This window comes from Kogia breviceps, chromosome 3, assembly GCF_026419965.1.
Source record: "Kogia breviceps isolate mKogBre1 chromosome 3, mKogBre1 haplotype 1, whole genome shotgun sequence".
Classification (NCBI taxonomy): domain Eukaryota; kingdom Metazoa; phylum Chordata; class Mammalia; order Artiodactyla; family Physeteridae; genus Kogia; species Kogia breviceps.
In genome coordinates this window covers 31,471,325-31,492,466 of record NC_081312.1, presented here as the reverse complement: position 1 = coordinate 31,492,466, position 21,142 = coordinate 31,471,325, and the positions used below count along the sequence as shown (strand labels likewise).

Sequence of the window (21,142 nt, the reverse complement as noted above, 5' to 3'; positions counted from 1 at the left end):
GCTAATGAGTAAAAATAACCATCATTTCCCTGCACACACTATATTCTCACTGCTCTGCTACAGAAAGACCCTCTATCATTTTGCAATATATACAAACATCAAATCACCATGTTGTACACCCCAAACGAACATCATGTTATGTCAACTTCATCTCAATTTTTAAAAGGTTTTTTTCAATTTTTTTTTTTTTTTTTAATTTCTTTGGCCACACCGCGTGGCATGTGGGATCTTAGTTCCCCGACCAGGGATTGAACCCGCACCCCCTGCAGTGGAAGTGCAGATTCTTAACCACTGGACCGCTAGGGAAGTCCCTACCTCAATTTTTAAAAAGAGAATCAAGATGCTAAAAAAAGAAAGAAAGGAAGATAGACCCTCGAAATTACCCTCCACAATATATCTGACCTATTCTTGAAAATTGGCTTTAAATTAAGCTGTAGTTTCCTGCTGCACTGTGTGTAGGATTCAAAATGGAAATTTCCTCTGATTAACATAACACGTTGCTGGGGAAACCACATTTGACCAGTGATTTCCTAAAGAAGTAGCATTTATGAGAATCAGTTTTTGTGCCCAGCGCTGTGTGGGGCATATAACATACATTAATTACCTCATTTTATCATCACAAGAGTCCCTACAACATAGGTATTATTATCTTCATTTAACACATGAGAAGAAGGAGACCGAGGGAGATGAAGTAAACTGCCCAAGGGCCTGGGCTAGTGTGTGGCAGAGTTTGGACTCCAGCCTGGGACTGAATGTCCAGATCCAGCAGCCAGAACACCCCAGAACTAGCACAATCCCATGTGCCTATTCAGTGTGGTTAGGACCTATACCAGTTGTTAAATACCCTGAGTGTCACCTCTATCCTGATCCAAGCTCTTTCCACTTGACTACTATGCCAACGCCCCTTGAAATCAATTTGAAAATGGGTCAAATAATTTGGTTTGGGAAAATTTCCCCCAGGAACGTAATAGCCAACTCCTGGGCCCACTTCCCAAAGAAATGACCAGCAAGGTGTATTCGTTTCCTAAGGCCACCATCATAAAGTGCCACAAACCGCATGGCTTAAAATAACAGAGAAAAACTGTCTCACAGTTCTGGACGTTAGGAGTCCAAGATGAAGGTGTTGGTAGGGTTGGTTCCTTCCGAGAGCTGTGAGGGAGAATCTGTTCCAGGCCTCTCTCCTAGCTTCTGGTAGCCTCTGGCATTCCTTGGCTTGTAGGTGGCCATCTTCTCCCTGTGTCTCTTCACATCGTCTTTTCTGTGTGTGCCTGACTCTGTGTCCAAATTTCTCCTTTTTATACGGACACTAGTCGTACTAAATTAGGGTCCATCCTCCTGACCTCATTTTGACTTGAGCACCTCTATAGAGACCCTCTCTCCATATGGAATCACATTCTGACGTGTTGAGGATTAGGACTCCAGCATACCTTTTTGGGAGGACACAATTCAACTCCTAACAGGGGGCAGCCTTATGAAGCGGGTTCCCCCTCCTCACTCCTGGCCCCAGATGGGTCTTTCCTTCCCTCCCATCCAGCCCATGCTTCCCTTCCATCCAGCAGGTAAGGGCAAATGGTAGTGAATCGGCTGTCCAAAGAAAACCAATGGCTACATGAACTTGGTCTTCCTCCTCCCATCCGGTTTCCTTTCATCTCATGCCAACAAGTGGCGTTTTGCCCAGGCTGTCACCATGCCCTGCATGCACCAGGAAAAACAGAAACAAAACAGGTGCCAGGGCCAGGAGAGCCTGACTTGTTTTAGCCTGAGGTCTCAGTGTGGTTGCCTTGGGGGAACATCAAACTTATGATTTCCTCTGTCTCTGTGTGTGAGTGCTTGGGGCTGTTTAAGTTGCTGATTCTCTTTCTCCTACTGCAGAGTTCTCTGCGGAGCTAAGAAAGCCTGCAAAGCTGTTTTCGTAAAATCATACCCTAACCACCCAAGGTTGGCAATGGAAGAGGAATCTCCACATGGGAGGAGTTTTTGTCCTCCAAATTTTGTCCTCCAAATTTACCTTTTCTCTCGTAAGTTGCACTGACCACTACTGCTGCAACCATGTTAGCTCAGGGAAGGCAGTTTCCCTTCTAGCACTCCTTTCCAAGTATGAATGGAAGCTTGTCCTAATTCTCCACAGCTTGGTTGAGTCCAGGATGCAGCATTTGTTCAAACTTGTCAGAAGACCCAGAGACCAGAAAGTTCATAATATTTCTCTGAAAAGAGCTTCTAGATATGGTGGTCTGGGAGCCCAGGCCCATCTCCACATGTCCACTTTGGACATGTCTCCCCACCGGGCACCTGCCCCTTACTAACTGCATCTTTGAAGCCAAATATATACTCAGAGCCGAGGCCATGGACAAGAACAAGCTCCCTTTCCATCCAGCCTGAGTCCTGCCTTCCCAAGTCCACTGTCTCCTAAGCTGGGAATGGCCAACAGTGGCGGTGCTTATGCCCTGCAGGGAATAATATCCTGCCCCAGAGCCTTGGCTTGGGAAGACCACATCCGAACATAATCCCAGTCTCTGTGCCAAGACAAATCTCCACATAGCAGGACTGTTTTAGACAAGCCCTTCCATCGCTGCCCCACCAGTTCTGACTGTCATGTCCAGCAGAAGACGCCTTGCCAAAAGGAACAGAACAGAAGTCCTTTTGAAGAGGAACCGGGGAAACAATTTCATCCTTCTATTAAGTGGCACACATTTATATTCACAGGCTGTTAGGTGGCAACGGATGGTAGGGATTACTCAATGAAGTGCGGGTCCCTCGTTTTTTACTGAGGCCCCGAAAGGGAAAGTGATTTTCCTAACGTTGGCTAGTGGCAAAGGTGGGACGAGGATCCAGCTCTTCTGATTCCCAGCCCAGTATTGATCTGTACCGTGTAGTAGAGCGCAGAGACTCGTATTTTAAACCTTATTTCAAAACGGAGACCAGGTTGCTACAATGTGGAAGAAACCCCGTGGATCATCAGTGAATCCAAAATGGCAATCTAGGATCTCCTGGGATGATGGGATCTAAGCACATGAGTGTAACAGCAGAGGGGCCATATTACAGGGGTTCCCTAATGCTAGTCAGTTCTGACTCCCGGGTGCCGCTTGAATGAATCCCTTTCTCCTGCCTTTCTGCCTCAGCTTGAGTCAACCGAGTCACCATCATTTCATCATCCAAATCCACCCTTGCCCTAAGAATAAAGTCCCAGATCCTCAACATGACCAGAAGGGTCTGTGTGTCCTGGTTTCATCTTGCTTCTTTAGCTTTATTCCCTTTTACCCTTCCCTTCAGTCTCTCTGCTCCAGCTGGGCTTGGCTACTCAAACCTCCTCAAATAAGCCATAATCTCTCTTTCCATCTTTCTTCCTTCCTTCCTTCCTTTCTTTCTTCCTTTTTCTTTCTTTCTTCTTTCTCTCTCTCTCTCTTTCCTTCCTTCCTTCCTTCCTTCCTTCCTTCCTTCCTTCCTTCCTTCCTTCCTTCCTTCCTTCCTTCCTTCCTTCCTTCCTTCCTTCCTTCCTTCCTTCCTTCCTTTCTTTCTTTCTTTCTTTCTTTCTTTCTTTCTTTCTTTCTTTCTTTCTTTCTCTCTCTCTCTTTCCCTCCTTCCTTCCTTCCTTCCTTCCTCCTTTCTCTTTCTTTCTTGCCTTCTTCCTTCCTTCCTCCATTCTTCCCTCCCCCCTCAACATAGAAAGCTTTTTCTCCTTTCCACCTACATCAACTGTTCTCACACAAGCATGATCTCCCCCCGCTCCTCACCAGAGGACATTTGACGATATCTGGAGACATTTTTTTTTGCTTGTCACAATTGGCATCTAGTGGGTAGAACACAAGAATGTTGCTAAACATTCTACAATGCACAGGACATCCCCCCCCCAACAAAAAATTACCCAGCTTAAAATATTTATGGTGCTGAGGTTGAGAAACACTCAACCTTTGGAAGCCAGCTTAAACACCGCTTCTTCCAAGAAGCCTCCCATGATACTTGATCTTGGTTTAGGGCCCTCCCCCCTCAGGAGGCTCCCACTCATCACTTCTCCTTCACAGCTCTTGGCACACAGGGGTATTTGAGATAATGCACCATCTGCCCTCCCCAGCAGTCCATCTGCTCCAGGACGGGGCAGGGCGTTTGGTTCACCACCTCATCTCAATGCCCTGTACAGCTCGTTTTTGTTTTGTTGACCCTGGGACACAGAGGAAGGCTGTTTACACAGGTGCCCTGTCTTTTACGAGGGCTTCACATGTAGACCCACAGGTACCCATGGACAAGAGCACAGTCTTGGGAGCCAGACAGAAGTGGGAGGATATTGTAATTCTGCCACCTCCTAGCTGAGTGACCTCCGGCAGGTGACTTAATTTCTCTGGAACTAGGTTTCATCATCAGTAAAAGAAGCATAACGGAGAACCTGTTTCACAGAGTTGCTGTGAAGATGAAAGGACATAGTATATGTAAGGTGCTGAGGTAAGGTAAGGTATCCTCTGACCCGAGGTAAGGGATTAATGACAGAGAGGAAGAAAAGGCAACGGGACAAAATGACCTAGTCTCAGGGCCTCCTGCAGCCCCCAGGCCCTGGGTAGCAGGCAGAGAAACGTGGAAGACACATCAAGAGGCTGCAGGTCAACCTCTCCTTCTTAACTTCTTCAACTCTAAAATGTGCCTACAACCTGGAAGATTCTTTCCCTAGTGTGTATGACTTACTCTCTCACTTCAAATCTCTATTTAAATGTCACCTCAGCAGAGGGGCCTTCCCTGAGCTCCGTATGTAAAAGAGCACACCTACTCAGGTAACCCACTTTTACCCTGCTTTATTTTCCTTTCCAGTACTCTTCGTAATTTAATATTGTCTGTATGCCCCTCTCCTCTCCCTACACTCCCAACCCTTGCACAAATAAATAAGTTCCACGAATGCAAAAATAAAAATAAAAATAAAAAATAAAATGTGCCTACAAACATCCCATTTTACTTATCCTATGGGCTTGTTATATGTACCCCAGATAACTCCCCACCCAAACAAGAGAGGTACCTAAAAATCACCTGCAGGTAGGGCTGAGTGCAGCCCAGACTGTCTCTTACCTCCTCCACCCTGGGCCTTCCTAAGAGCTCTGGCCTGCCACCCCTTGTTTCTTATCTGGATTTCCCCCTCTGGGTGCAGACTTTTGGGAAGGCAGCCCGTCTGGACCCGAGCTAACTCCAGATTTCTCCATCTCCCTGGGCTCTGCCTCTGATGCCAATAGGGCCTCCATACCCTGTAAGCCGCCGGGCAGTCTGAACCCGGGTCCACAACCAGGTCTCACAGTTCACACCAGGTCTGCAGGGGAATTCCAGGCATTTTCACTGAATGAGTCCTGGAAATCGACCTCTATCCTTCTTTTGCCCAAAAGGTGGGGGGATGGTGTGTGAGGGGGAGGACTTTCCCGGTTCCAGGCTTTTTTGCCTCCCCCCCCACCCCCGCCCCAGTTTTAGACATTCAAAAACTGTTTTTTAAAAGAAACAAAGATCCGTTTCCTGGACTGCTCAGATCAGCAAACAGAAGTGTCTGAGGATGGAGGGCTGGACAGGAAGAGGGCTCTCAGCTGAGAACAGAGGACACGAGATGGCATGTGGAAGCTTGGACAGGAAACCCTTCGGTTCTGGGGGCAGCTGTTGGAGCATAGTCTCACACAGGTAGCAGCCAGTGAGGTACCCAGGTGGGAACCTCACGACAGGACCCCTCCCTGTCAGCAGAGCTGTGAAAGCACCAAGGCAAACTCCAGCAGCATCGGGGTGGGGCAGGGGGGCAAGGGGGGGGGCCTCCACCCCACAGCTGAGGGAAGAGAGGGCAGGGAGCTGGTGACCTCAGCTCGGCAGGGTGGACCCCTAGTGTGTGCCAGCAGGTCTGTGTGTCTCTGGGACCACAGCCACCCGCGCCCGTGCCCAAGGGGTTAGCAGCCTGCTGCTTCTGTCGACTCGTTTGGCTTCCTGCCCTGTAGCGAGTGGAACGTGACGGGTCAATTTCCAGATCTGGGCTGATTCTCTGCCACTTCCTGGTTGTCATAGCTCCAACTCAGCCTGCAAAAGGATATTTTTTTGTTTGGGTTTTTTTTTTTTTTTTTTTTTGGTTTTTGTCTAAAATGCCCCATGAAAGATCTGGTCTCTTAATCAGCAGTTCACATCCCTGGGAAGTTATTTAAGGAATCAAAACAGCTGAAGTTAGACCCCTGAAGATTAAAATCAGTGACTTGCCTCTATCCCGAGGATGGTTCTTCCAATGTGGGAGAAACCTGAGTGCAAAGGAGCAAGCAGCTCATCAGCATCCTCCCACGTCTCACCAGCCAGGTCCTGGCAGGAAGCAGCAGTTTGACCTCCTAAGTCTGTTTTCATTCACTTTGAAGAAGCAGACAGGTACCCTTCCCCCACCCCACCCCACCCTCTTTATAAAAATTCCTCCAGTGTTTGACACCCCTCTTTGCCTTTAGTCAACGCCTACTGAATGCTTGAGGGAAGGAATGGAGGCTGAGGTAGCTCAGCAGGGCTGGGATTAGGGTGAGGCAAGTGAGCCCCCTAGGGCACAATATGTAAGGAGTTACTCACTCTCAAGGGTACAAGCTTCCTCACCCTCGCCCTAGCCCTGGCCCTCTGACTGATCGCTGGTGAGAGAAAGCTTCAAGGGGGAGATGGCTTACGCAGAGATAACTGACTCTGGAATAGGAAGGAGCCCCACATAGGCACCAGCCAGCCTCAGCTTCCTCTTGCCTGGGACCCCCAGGTCTCTCAAGCCCAGAGCTGTGCTCTGTATAAGGCTGGTCACTAGCCCATCAGAGGCCCCTGCTCCCAGGGACTGCAGAGACAAACGTGTGGAAGAGAACTTGAGGAAAGTCAGAGGCAGTTGTCACCACAGGGTTGCAGGGGCTGCAAAGAATTATAATTACATGAAGTAACAGTGTGGTTGCTTACTATGTGCCAAGTCCTGTGTCAAGTACTGTGCCATCATTTTATATAATCCCTTCAACAGCTCAGTGAGGAACTTGGGCTCTGGAGCTGGAGAGTTTTGATTTAAATCTCAGCCTTGCCTCTTTCATGTTGTGTGTCCTTGGGAAGTTACTTAAACTTCTCTGGGCCTCAGCTTCCTCATCTGTAAAATGGGAATAATAGTTGGACCTTCGTTATAGTATCCCGAAGATTCTATCAGGTGAGACAAGTAAAGCAACGAAACAAGCATCCAGCAAAGGGAAGCATTTGACAAATATTGACCAAGGTTAGTATTGTCATTGCCTCTTGTGGCTTGTCCCTACAGTAGCCACAACAAAAGTGTCACAGACTGATGCCTTAAACAATAGATATGTTCTGTCTTATGGTTCTGGAGGCTAGGAGTCCAAGATCAAGGTGTTGGTAGGGTTGGTTCCTTCTGAGAGCTGTGCTTCTCTCCTAGCTCCGGGTAGCCCCAGATTACTGGCTTGTAGGTGGCCGTCTTCTCCCTGTGTCTCTTTACCTCATCTTTCCTGTGTATCCGTCTTGGTGTCCAAACTTCTCATTTGTCTTAGTCTCCTTGGGCTGCTGTAACAAAAGTATTGCACACTGGGTGGCTCAAACAACAACCACTTATTTCTCATAGTTCTAGGGGCTGGGAAGTCCAAGATCAAGACACCACAGATTCAGGGTCTGGTGAGGGCCCACTTCCTGGTTCATATATGGCTGTTGTCTCATTTTGTCCTCACATAGCAGAACGGGTGAGGGACCTCTCTGGGGTCTCTTTTATAAGAGCACTAATCCCAGTCATAAGGGCCCCACCCTCAATACCTAGTCACCTCCCAAAGACCTTACCTCCAAATACCATCACTCTGGGAATTAGTTTTCAACATGTGAATGTTCGGGGGGACACAAACATTCAGTCTATTGTACCCTTTTTATAAGGACACTGGTAAGATTGGATTAGAACCCACTCTAATGACCTCTTTTTAACTTGATTACCTTTGTAAAGACCCTATTTCCAAATAAGGTCACATTCTAAAGCACTGGGGGTTAGGACTCCAACATACCTTTTGAGGGGGGCGGGGGGCACAATTCAATCCATAATACAAGGTCAAGTAAATTGCTCAAGGTCACACAGCTTGTTGAAGATGAAACCGGATCCTAGAACCCAGGATTATTTGATGACAAACTCCATGGCATAAACCCCCACCGTAAAGCCCCAGCACTCATAAACCTTCTCTGGTCAGAGAGGAAAAACCAAACAGAGACATTCAGAGCCTGCTGCTGTTGTGTTGATGGCACTTTCCCTTCTTTCTCCCTTCTTCTGTAGCCTGCCTGCTCCAGGCTGAGCTTGTGAACTATGAACGAGTCAAAGAGTACTGCCTCAAAGTCCTGAAGAAAGAAGGGGAGAACTTCAAGGCCCTTTACCGGTCCGGTGTGGCCTTCTACCACCTTGGAGACTACGACAAAGCACTCTACTACCTGAAAGAAGCAAGGACCCGACAGCCAACAGGTAAGGCAGCAATTGCTGTTTCCTTACCACCAGCCCCCTGGGGCAGCTCCCAGGCTGTCTCATTGCCGTGGTCAGGTTTCCTGGCTGGCAGGGCCAGGCAGGGAGGGAAATGGCAAATGAGGGCCTGGAACAAGGAGAATACATAGTCCATGCTTTTGCCTGGGATCTGGGTTCCAGGGAGCTTGGGCATCTCTTCTTTTCAAATAGAATATGGAATTCTTCATTTTTCCAACCGAGGATCCAGCCCTCTTTACTTATTCAACGAGTACGTATTGTATTCTTACTATGCGCCAAGATTTGTGCTGGTGCCAAGGATGTAGATAAGAAGACGTGGTCCCCACTTGTGAGGAGCTCACATTCTGGTTGATGAGGCAGAATACAAATGGATAATCTGGGGGCTAAGCTCAACGTCCTCCAGGAAGCATGCTCCAGCTCCTTCAGTCAGATCCCAGTCCTTAGAGCAGGTGTTAACTGTACCATTCGCTTAGTCCACATCCACTAGCCCCGCCGTTCATTCATGCCACAGATACATACTGAGCAGGTACAATGGGCCAGGAACTCTTCTAGGTGCTGGGTAAATAGCAGGGAACAAAAAAAAGTTGCTACCTTCAAGGAGTTTATGTGATAATGGAAGGAGATGGACAGTAAACAAACAGACAAATTGATAATGTAATATTTAGTAGCAGTAAGTGCTATGAAGGAAATAAAGCAGAGTCAAAGGATCAAGATTAAAGGGGGCGCTATTTCAGACCAGGTGGTCAGGAACACCCTCTCTGAGGAGCTATCATTTATTTATTTATTTTTAAAATAAATTTGTTTCTTTATTTTTGGCTGAGTTGGGTCTTTGTTGCTGCGCGGGGGCTTTGTCCAGTTGCGGTGAGTGGGGGGCTACTCTTCGTTGTGGTGCGCAGGCTTCTCATTGCGATGGCTTCTCGTTGTGGAGCACAGGCTCTAGACGCGCGGGCTTCAGTAGTTGAGGCATGTGGACTCAGGAGTTGTGGCTCGCAGGCTCTAGAGCGCAGGCTCAGTAGTTGTGGCGCACGGGCTTAGTAGCTCCGCGGCATGTGGGATCTTCCCAGACTAGGGATCAAACCCATGTCCCCTGCATTGGCAGGTGGATTCTCAACCACTGTGCCACCAGGGAACACTTGCGGAGGTATCATTTAAACCATGACTTTGACTTGCTGTTGCCATGATTGTTCAAATGGCTGATTTTTTTTAATGCAATTCTCCTTCCAAGGAGTCTTGTTAGGATGAATTTGCAAATACCCAATATACTGTTTTCTTTATTTTTTAAAAGAACACAAATATCTTTATTTTTATGTGTTGTTGATTGTTGATTGATTTGTTTTCTGTATATAAATCGTGTTCCCCCAACTCTACTATAAGCCACTTGAGGACCAAGAATGGGACTCATTCAACAGAATTTTCTTGAGTACCTGCTATATGCCAGTACTGTTCTGGATGCCCTGCCAGGCATTTTGGAATATTATACAGCATTCATTTGTACTTCTGGAAGTAAACATCTCAGGCAGCCTGGTTCATATTTTGGTGTGTGCAGGGCTAAAGAGTTGTTCTATGTCCTTCTGCACTCACTAATTTAAGGGCTGGAACTGGGGGGAAATTCCCCAGTTTGTGGTGAGGTGGTTGCCTAACCTTACTTGTAAGAACGAGATAAGACAATGAAGCAAATTTCTTCTAAACTCTCCAACTAAAAAACATTACTGGGGCTTTCCTGGTGGCGCAGTGGTTAAGAATCCGCCTGCCAATGCAGGGCACATGGGTCCGAGCCCTGGTCCAGGAAGATCCCACATGCCGCAGAGCAACTAAGCCCGTGCGCCACAACTACTGAGCCTGCGCTCTAGAGCCCGCGAGCCACAACTACTGAAGCCAGTGCGCCTACAGCCCAAGCTCCCAACAAGAGAAGCCACCGCAATGAGAAACCTGCATGCAGCAACGAAGACCCAACACAGCCAAAAATAAATAAAATTATTTAAAAAACAATAACAAAGTTACAATCAACTAATATTTATTGATCATTTGGATTAAGCCCCTTTAGACATATCTATTTTGGTCCTCACAGCAATTTTATGAGGAAGATATTATGATCCCTGGGAGAGGCAGCCTTTGGATTCAGGTGCAGCAACTATGTGTGTCTCCTTGGGCATCTGACTTAATCTCTCCGGGGCCCAGTTTTAACTTTGGTCACAGTGCGGATGATGAAATGTACCTTACAGGATTATAATGAGGGTTCAGTGAGACAATGAAGGTTAAAAACATGGCATAAAGTAGGCACTCTAAAACGGAGGTTGTTTCTTGCAGACGAGACAGGAGGCTCAGAGAAACTTCTAAGTTGCCTGAGGTTAAACTCCAACTAACTGTGCTGACTCAGGACCACTGGGGTTTGCTGCTCCATAGAAATAAGGGGAGAAATTCCCCTTGCCTCTCCTCTCCTTGCCATCTGTCCTCTGGGTCACAGGGACCTGTCCACGTGGAGCAGTGAAGGAGAGGAACCACATCCTGCTTGCCCTCTCAGCCACCCTGGACCTTGGCTGAGTGAGTCTGGCTTGTCCATGGTCTGCAGATACAGCTTTGGTCTGATTCTCCATAGACCCAAGAGTTCCCCTCACCAGCTGTTCCCTAAGGTGTGTTTCTCTCCTCACAGACACCAACGTGATTCGATATATCCAGCTGACGGAGATGAAGCTCAGCAGATGCTCCCAGAGAGAGAAGGAAGCCATGTAACTGGAACACCTTTTTAGAGCCGAGCCTGACCCGGGACATCCGGGCACCGCCTGGCGGAGAGCCCTTCCCGGGGTTCTGTTCCTTTCTCCCTGCTTCCTCCTCCTATCGCCCCTCAACTCTTTGTCTACTCCCAGTGTGAAAAGAAGGAGACGTGCAGATTTGGAATCTGGTGGGTTGCCCTGACAAGGGACATCCTCTTTCCAGTAGGGCAGCCGCTGAGAGAGACCTAACTTCAGCGGGAGCGGCTGGAGAGGACTGTCACAGGTTGGGAATGCCGTTGCAGCTTTGACTTGGGCCAGTGCTTCTGGCAGAGGCAGAGCCTGGCAGGGGCACCACCCCAAAGGCATCAGGCACGGAGCCCACGGGCTGGACCCCTCCACAGCTTCCTGACAGGCTGCAGCATCTCAAGGCAACTGTGACAACTTCAGGGATGAGACAGGCGCCAGAAGCGTTGGTTAAGCCAACAGAGTCTGAGAATCTGTACACTGGATTTCTGCACACACACCCGCTCCCCACCCCCAAGAGCCTCAGGCCCTGCCTCCCCTCCCTCACTCGTCGTCTTGGTGTGTGCTTTCTCCTCTCCCACTTGGGGATCTGAGACTCTGCCAGGATTCACATGCCATCGAAGCCCACTCTCAGTGCCCTCTGGTGACCACACATACCATTCTCCCAGACTCCCAGCCAGCAGGCAGCTGTGACAGCAGAAGGGCAGGGTAGAGTGGGGCCAGGGGCTGACCACATAGGGATGGGGGGAGGGAGAGATGATATCTAGGGGAAAGAGCATTGTATAGACTGGGAGACTGAACTGCGGACGAATTAAGTGTAAATAAAAATAAATTAACAGGCAGCAGTTCCTGTCATTTCTGTTGAAAGCGGCCCACTCCCTCATTTTTACTCCCTCCCGCAACCCTCCATCAGAGCTGCTTTCAGCCAGGCAGGATGGGGCCTTCCCCAAAGCAATGGGCCATTTGTGCAGTGGTGTACAATGCTGGCTGCGCCTTTGTGCTTTTAGAGTAAGCTGGCATTGTGGAGACTGCCCAGGGATTTGGCTGTGTGGGAACTTGTAGCCTCTTCTTTGATGAAATTACCTGGACTCAATATCTAGCACATAGAATGTGTTCAACAAATATTTGTTGAATGACTAAATGGTGACTGCAGACCGGCTCTCCTGCCTTAAACTAATTTCATCGCAGCCTAGTCTCCTGATACCTATGCCCTTTCTGCGATGCCATGTTGCTTCAGTCAAATGAGAGACGTTTACTGAGGGCTTCTTGTTTGCCTGTCATTGTGCAGTTTTCCCTGGGACATAGGATGTAGTCCCAGTCTTCAAGGATTTGGAAGAGTTGAGAAATAGTCATAGGAGATTATTACCAATGATAATTTATATGATGCTTTAAAATTTTCAAAGCACTTTCATGTATTTTTTGTGTGATCCGTGAGACAATATTGTACAAATTAAAATATATACAGATGCAATAATATTAATAGTGAGCATTAAATGCACTATCCTCAGATCTTTACATGTATAATCTCATTTCTTTCGTGCAATTACCCTACTTTTCCCATCTGATGGATAAGAAAACTGAAAAAGAGAAAACTAGCCCAATGTTGCATGGCCTTAAGTGGCATAGCTAGGATTTGAACCGAGTCTGTCTGACTCCAGAGCTTCAGCTGTTAACTACTCTGAAGTTAGTTGCTGCCCTAAAAAGTATAATATTGGGTAGTTACAACCATTCAAAAGCAGGACAGTACGTGTGACAAACCTTGACCACGTCAATGATGGCACGTGGGCTGCCTTTCATATTTTGCCCAAGGTGAAAAATTGTCCCTAACACTTGACTCCCTAGTGGCGGAAAAGGCAGCTGAGACCCAGTAGTTATTTCTGTGTATTGTTTATTCTCCTTGCCGATGGGCCAGCACGTATCAAATAATCCACCTAGCATTCCTCACCCTATCCCCAGCTTTGGGGAAGAGTCACAATTATAGGTAGAGATTGAAAGGAAACACAAAGTTAATTCTGGGTTATTTATTTATTCAGAGGCTCCAACACTGCAGGATCCAATCACTTCTGAGGGGCCCAGAAGCCAGCAGCACAGGTTATATTCACATAGCTCCTCAAAGGCTTCCAACAGGGGCTGCAAGAAGGTGCTAGAAATATCCAGGGGCCCCCAGTTGGTTACCTATAGCTCACCCTCTGGAGCAGGGAAAAAGGGAAAAAAGCTGTTACTGCTGCCACATCCTCCCCCACCCCTACCATGTCCTCCTCTCTGCCCTCTTCCTCCAAAATGGTTTCACAGGACCCCAACTCAAATCCACCCTGCAGCACACACAGTACAGGCAAACGTGCAAAACTCCCCTCTTCCTGAGGCTCCAGCCCAGAAAGTTTGTGAGTTGGCAGACTGCTTGTGAGGATCTGAAGGCTGAAGATGAGGTCAGAGGTGGCGTGCAGAACCAGTTCAAACCGGCAGGGTCTTCCTTTGGTCTTCGTGCCATGCAGAAGGACTCAGAGTAACTCTTCGCAACGTGGAGCAGGAGAGGGGTCTTGCCTCACCGAGTGAGTTGGGGCAGGGCTGGACAGATGGGGATGATAAGATTGTTATCATCCTTCCAAAGAAAAAAAGTTGAAAACCGGAACTAGGTGAGGACAACCTCATGGGACCTCATAGAACAAGCCACCAGGTCTTCTGCTTGTCTGGTAACGTAGCTATGCGTGCTGGGAACTCCATTCACTGTGACCTGAAGTTAAATGATCCCAAAGAAAAAAGCTGCCTGGGACTTGTTTGAGATGGTGGGACTGAACTTCCTGTGCATTTGTCCAGAGACTTCAGAGAGCTGGTAGGCAACATCAGCTCTGTTCCCTTTAACAAACCATCAGCTTCCTTCTCCTCATCCCTCCCCAAAACAGGCACTGTTATTTAACTACACGTTTTGTTTGCAGATGTCACTGCTGAGCTATACTTGGAGCGTTCATCCTGGATCTGACCTGCTTTGCCATCTCCTGCTTGGACTTCTGTGATAGACTCTTTGGGGAAAAAAAAAATTATACTTTTATTGTAATTATTATGAAAGCCTCACATGTGTATTGTAGAAATATGAGGGGAAAAAAAAGATAAATTCTGCCCTATAATCCTACTACCGGAGACAGATATTGTTATCCTTTTGGATGTATCTTTTGGTTGTTTTTGGTATAAATGTACACATGCACATGCATTTTTTAAACAAAGATTGGATCATACTGTACATACTCTTTAATACCTTACTTTTCCAAAGGTGTATTTATATTGTAGAATATGTAATGCATACACAGGTCCAAAATTCAAGAAGTACAAAAAGATCTGGAGTCAGAAGTAAATCTCTTTCCTGCCCTGTCTGCCAGCCTCTAGTTTCTCTCCAGCTACTTGTATATCCTTTCAGAGACAGTTACGCATTTTCGAAAGTATGTGTCTATTTTGTCACAAATGGTAGCACATGGGACACGCTTTTTGCATCTTGTGCTACTTCACCCACTATATCATGAACGTAACATTTTTTGCTCGTCTCCCAAACTGTTTCAACAGCATCCTCATTATGTGGGTGGACCCTCATTTGGTAACCAATCTTCCAATAGAGATTATCTCATTCATTCCCAATCTTTATTGTAAATAGTATTGCAACAGACATTCTTGTAGCTAAATTTTGCACATATCTAGGACTCTTTCCTTAGGATAAAATCTGAGAAGGATATCGTTTGGCTATCTTTAAGAATTTTGATATATTCTACCAACTGCCCTCCAGAGAGTTTGTACCAAAGCACTCTTCTATTTGCAGGCTTGAGAGTACCCTGTTCCCTGCACCCTCACTATGGGTGGGTATTATCACTTACCAAATCTTTGCCAATTTGATAGGAAAATAATAGTATATCAATGTTATATGAACTCACAATTCTTTATTAGTGAATAGCATCTTCATATGCTTATTGACCATTTGTACCTCCTTCTTTGTGATTTTTCTATTTATTTGATATTGGTATGTTTATCTTTATTATCAATATGTAATTTTATTAAGAGTATTATTTTTGGCAAGAAACATTGCCAAATATGCTTTCCAAGTGCTTTGCTTTCAAATTTTGTTTATGGTGCTTTTTGACATACATAAATTCTTAATTCTGCAATTAAGTTGTTCCTCTGTTGCCAGCTTCTTCTGCCTGCGGTTCACCCTCTCAGTTCTATCAGAGTGGCCCTTCCAAAACGCAATCTGATTATGTCACTCCACAGCTTAGAAATCTTTAGTGGCTCCTCATCACTTTTAGGATAAAGGCCAAACTCAGCATAACACACAAGGTCTTTCATGTGATTTCTCCCACTGACACCTCCTGGTCCTCTTCCCAAGGTTCCCTACATTCTACTGCTGCATAGCTTCTTGTGATTCCCCGAACCCATGCTGTTCCCTCTATCTAGTTGGCTATGCCTCACCCCTCCAATCCACTCTTTGCCATGCTAACTCCTATAGGACTTGTTCAAGTCACCACTGCTTGAAAGCCTTCCTTGACCCCTTAGTCTGCCTTCCAAACAACACGAGTCTACCTCTGCCTAGCATTTGCTACAAATAGGAATCAGGACTTCCTATGTCTATTTGTCCGGTCCACTATCTGGATGTTCCTCAAGGCAGACACTGGGGTTTATTCATCTTTGCAGCTAGAATGCCTAGTACAATGCCTGGCACATACTAAATGGCCAGTAAACATTGAGCATTGAACCTGGAATGAATGATGGATTCGGTGGCAAATGTTACTTGAAGTAAGTGCAGGGCTCACCGGATGTGGGCTTCTGAGGACTGAAGAAATCCTAGGAGACTTGGGTTAGAAGAGAAGCTATGTGCTCCAGCGCTGTGCTTTCCAAAACTTCAGAATCACTTGAAGCAGCTTTTTAAAAATACATAATCTCAGGCTGTGCCTTAGATCCATTGAATCATGGGGATGATGCTCAAGATACTATCGTTTTTTTCCTTTAATTTTATTTATTTATTTTTGGCTGTGTTGGGTCTTCGTTTCTGTGCGAGGGCTTTCTCTAGTTGCGGCGAGTGGGGGCCACTCTTCATTGCGGTGCGCGGGCCTCATCACTATCGCGGCCTCTCTTGTTGCGGAGCACAGGCTCCAGACGCGCAGGCTCAGTAGTTGTGGCTCTCGGGCCCAGTTGCTCCGCGGCATGTGGGATCTTCCCAGGCCAGGGCTCAAACCCGTGTCCCCTGCATTGGCAGGCAGATCCTCAACCACTGCGCCACCAGGGAAGCCCAAGATACTATAGTTTTTTAATGTCCTGAAAAGTTTCCGCTGACCAGCCAGGTTCAGGAGCCACTGCTGAGGTAGACCAGCAGATAATCAGAACACCCAGCTCCACTATTTCAAATCCTGTGATCTTTCGGCATGGATAGATGGAGCTTTGTTTGAATACCAGCTTTGATGTCTGCTAGCTGTGTGACCTTGGGGCAGTTGCTTGACTTCTCTGATCCTCATTTTCCTCACCTATACATGTCATAATGTCATATTTCTTAAAAGGTTGTTGGGAGGATTAAGAAGTACCTGTCTCCTAGCTCAGTACTTGGCACAGAGTAAGCATGGAATACACATTCATTTCTTCCTCTAACCCTCCTCAGCCTCAGTTTCCTCATTTATAGTGTGGCTACTTATACCTGTATGTTTATCTTCTGTATTTCCCTACACTGCACTCTAGAAGAAAGTGAACTTCCAGCGGGCCCCTGGGTTACTCTCTGATCAAATAGAACAAGTATAGATACTTGGGGGTTAGGGGAGCAGAGGAAGCCCCATACTCCATTGCATGCCTTCTCCAAGCGTATCAGACTCCACAGCAATCAGTTGGAATAATTCTTATGGTTTTCAGAACCAGGTGTTTCCTAGTCACACCCAAAGATCAACACAGTTTTCTTTCTGCAGTTGCTCCCAGAGGCTAGCGGCTTCTGCGCTGCAAGGAGAAGGCAATTGTCAGGGAAGAGGATAGCCATCACCCACTCTCCTTCCAATGCCATGGTATCCACATCCTGTGCCTCAGAGTAGGGAAGACAAAACTGGCTGCAAGGCCAAAACAGCTGATCTGCAGCTGCTTAGATTAAGGTGGCCCTGCTTCCCACTCCTGATGCCTGCACTGTCTCTTCCTGCCAGCCCAGAGCGGTGGCAGAGGCAGGGAAAATGCATTCAGTCCATCAGGCGTGACAGAGTTCAAATTACCAAGTCAGCATGAAAAGTCCCCTCTAAATGGACTGAAATTGGATTCTGTAAAAAAACCACACTCAGTGAAGCCCTTGGCTATTCATATTTGCTAAGACATGGAGAAGGGGGAGAAGGCAGAGGCCCCTGCAAAATGTTGGGAATCTCAGCTGTTCTGTTGAATTGCTTGTCTGGAAGTAAGCCAACAATTGAAAGCCAGATTGGCCCTGTCTTCAACATCTCACAGAATATTAGGGCTGGAAAGAATCTTAAAGCTCAATAGTTCAACCTCTCAACTTACAGATGAGGGATCAAGCCCAGAGAAGGTAAGTGACTTCTTCAAGGTCACACAGCTAGTAAGTAACAAAGCCAGAACTAGAACTTACATTAGTTTTCACATCAGTTTTCTAACAACAAAATTAAATTCTACCCACTGAACCAAAATACACTTACAAAGCATCTTTCTTTTTTTAATGTAATGCTGTGACATTACTCTCCTCTAAAGAAAGAAGGAACATAATACTCATGCAGTCATTCCCTCACTCAATATTTATCATTCCCATCACTTCATTGTAGGTGGTTCACCAGGTATTGTCTCCGCTTGAGAAACTCAGTCTATAGGGAAGAAGGAAAAGTAAACAGGCAACTTCAAATCTGCGTAATAAATATTACAGAAAACACCAAGGGCACACCAAGAAGCGGCATCTATAGCAATCCTGAAGGATCAAGGAAGATTTTCCTGAGGGAATGTCAATTAGAAGAGCAGAAGCGGTGAGAGAGGGGTCAACTTCAGACCAGGGTCAATGGCAAAGCTCCGTTACTCCCTTTCCTGGATACCATATGAAAAGATTTGAGGCCGTCAGCATGAGCTGTCTTTTCTTACCCTTTCCCTGTTTTCTCATGCCTGGGCTCAGGCAATGGCCATGTCACTTTACTACCCTTATAGGCCCAAGGGCTGAGAAGTCACAGAAAACTCTGCAGACTCTATCTGATTAAATTCCCTCTGTGCAGAGTAGGGACAAATACACCTGTTATCTCTGAGTGCAATCTGAAGCTCTTCAAGACTTGTGATTTCCATAATAGGTGGAAATTCTACACTAGGTTTCACAAATGCAGCTCCAGAGAGCCATTGTGGCATGCATACCTTTGATATATTCCATTGTTTTATGTTCTCTTTTCCCTCTAATCTCAGCCTCTTTATTCTAGAACAGCATTGTCCATAAGAAATATAATGTGAGACACCTGTCTAATTTTAAATTTTCTAGCAGCCAACCTTAAAAAAGTAAAAATAAACAGAGAAAATTACTTTTGGTAATATTTTCTAAACAAAAATAAAATTAAGAAAACAATCAAAAAATTAAATCATCAGGAATAAATTTAGCAAAAGCGTAAAACTTATACTCTGAAGACTACGAAACATCGTTGAATAAAATTAAAGAAGACCTAAATAAATGGAAAGACTTTCCATATTCATGAATTGAAAGTCTTAAGAATGTTAAGACAGTAATACTTTCCGGGACTTACCTGATGGTCCAGTGGTTAAGACTCCACACTTCTACTGCAGGGGGCAGGGGTTTGTTTGAATACTGGCTGGGGAGGATCATGCATGCCTCGTGGCATGGCCAAAAAAAAAAGAAGATACTAATACTTTCCAAGTTGATCTATGGATTCAACACAATCTCTATTAATATCCCAACTGATTTCTTTGCAGAAATTGACAAACTGATCCTAGACTTCATATGGAAATTCAAGAGACCCAGAATATCCAAAATAATCTTTAACAGGAAGAGCAAAGTTGGATGACCCACACTTCTTGATTTCAAAATTTACTACAAAGCTACAGTAATTAAGACAGTGTGATACTGGCATATAGATCAATGGAATAGAAATAATAGTCCAGAAATAAACCCTCTCACTTGTGCTAAATTCACGTTCGACAAGGGAGCTAAGACAATTCAATGGGGGAAGAAGAGTCTTTTCAACAGTGCTGGGACACCTGGATAACCATATGCCAAAGAATGAAGTTGGACTGCTACTTCACAGCATATACAAAATATTTACTCAAAATGGATTGAAAATCTAAATCTAACAGCTAAAACTATAGAACTCTTAAGAAAAGAACTTTGGTGTAAATCTTTATGATCTTGGATTAGGTGATGATTTCCTGGGTATGACACCAAAAGCACCAGCAACAAAAGTAAAAATAGATAAACTGGACTTTTTATCTATTAAAATTAAAAGGGCTTCCCTGGTGGCGCAGTGGTTGAGAGTTCGCCTGCCGATGCAGGAGACACGGGTTCGTGCCCTGGTCCGGGAAGATCCCACATGCCGCGGAGCGGCTGGGCCCGTGAGCCATGGCCGCTGGGCCTGTGCGTCCGGAGCCTGTGCTCCGCAACGGGAGAGGCCACAACAGTGAGAGGCCCGCATACCGCAAAAAAATAAAATAAAAAAAAATAAATAAATAAAATAAAATAAAATTAAAAGCTTCTGTGCTTCAGAGGACACCATCAGGAAAGCAAAATGACAATCCACAGAATGGGAGAAATTTTTGCAATCATGTATCTGATAAGATAATTGTATCTGGAATATATAAAGAACTATTAAACCCTATGATAAAAAGACAATGGGCAAAAGCATCTGAACAGACTTTTGTCCAGAGAAGATATACAAATGGCCACTGAACACGTTAACAAATGGTCAACACATCATTAGCTACTAGAGAAATGCAAATCAAAAGCACAGTGAGACACCCCTTCATACCCACTAGGATGACTATCATCAAAAGACAAATAACAAGCATCCGATGCAGAGAATTGGAATCCTTATACACTGCTTGTAGTAATATAATGTGGTACAGCTGCTGTGGAAAACAATTTGGCAGTTTCTCAAAAATGGTTAAACATCAAGTTACTGTATAACCCAGCAATTCTGCTCCTAGGTATATACCTAAGAGAACTGAATACATATGTCCACACAAAAACTTACACACTAATATTCGTAGCAGTATTATTCATAAAAGCTAAAAAGTGGGAAAAATCCAGATGTTCATCAACTGATGAATGAATAAATAATATGTGACATATCTGTACAATGGAATGAAATTAAGTAGTGATACACTGTACACCATGGGTGAACCTTGAAAACATTAAGTGAAAGCAGCTAGTCACTAAATACCACATATGTATGATTCAATTTTTATGAAATTTCCAGCATAGGCAAACACTAGAGGCAGAGAGTAGATTAGTGGTTGCCCAGAGCTGGAGATTTGGGCATTGTGGTGGGAGGACTGGGGGTGATGCTTAAGTGGTGCAGGGTTTCTTGTTGAAATGTAATGAAAATGTTCTAAGATTGATCATGGTGATGGATGCACAACTCTGTGAATATACCGAAAGCCATTGTCAAGTACATTTTTTTTTTTTTTGGCTGCGCTGCCCGTTTGTGGGATCTTAGTTCCCCAACCTGGGATTCAACCTGGACCCTCAGCAGTGAAAGCACCAAGTCTGAACCACTGGACCCTCAGGGCATTCCCTCAAGTACATTTTAAATGAGTGAATTTTATCCCAATAAAACTGTTAAAGTAATGTATTTTATTTAGCCGAATATATCTAAAATATTACCATTACAGCACATAATCAATATAGAAATTATTAATGATGTATTTACATTCTTTTTTTCATAATCCAGTGTGTAATTTACACTGACAGCACGTCTCCATTTGAACTAGTCACATGTTAATTGCTCAATAGTCAAGCTCGGCTAGTGGC

The 21,142-nt window shown here is 45.5% G+C and overlaps 1 protein-coding gene across 2 annotated transcripts in view; it reads left to right on the top strand.

Moving 5' to 3' along the window:
- Positions 1-15,147, top strand: part of TTC9 (tetratricopeptide repeat domain 9) — a 35,482-nt gene extending 20,335 nt beyond the window's left edge. Inside the window, exons 2-4 of one of the 2 annotated variants that reach the window (XR_010839504.1) lie at positions 8,252-8,434; positions 11,100-14,014; positions 14,118-15,147. Coding sequence is in view for 1 of the 2 variants with exons in the window: in XM_059055943.2 (XP_058911926.1) it covers positions 8,252-8,434; positions 11,100-11,179 (263 nt within the window). In the remaining variant the exon portion in view is untranslated. Of the gene's footprint in view, positions 1-8,251; positions 8,435-11,099 lie in introns of both variants that reach the window. The other variant, XM_059055943.2, reaches the window with a different exon arrangement.
- Positions 15,148-21,142: the final 5,995 nt, after the last annotated feature.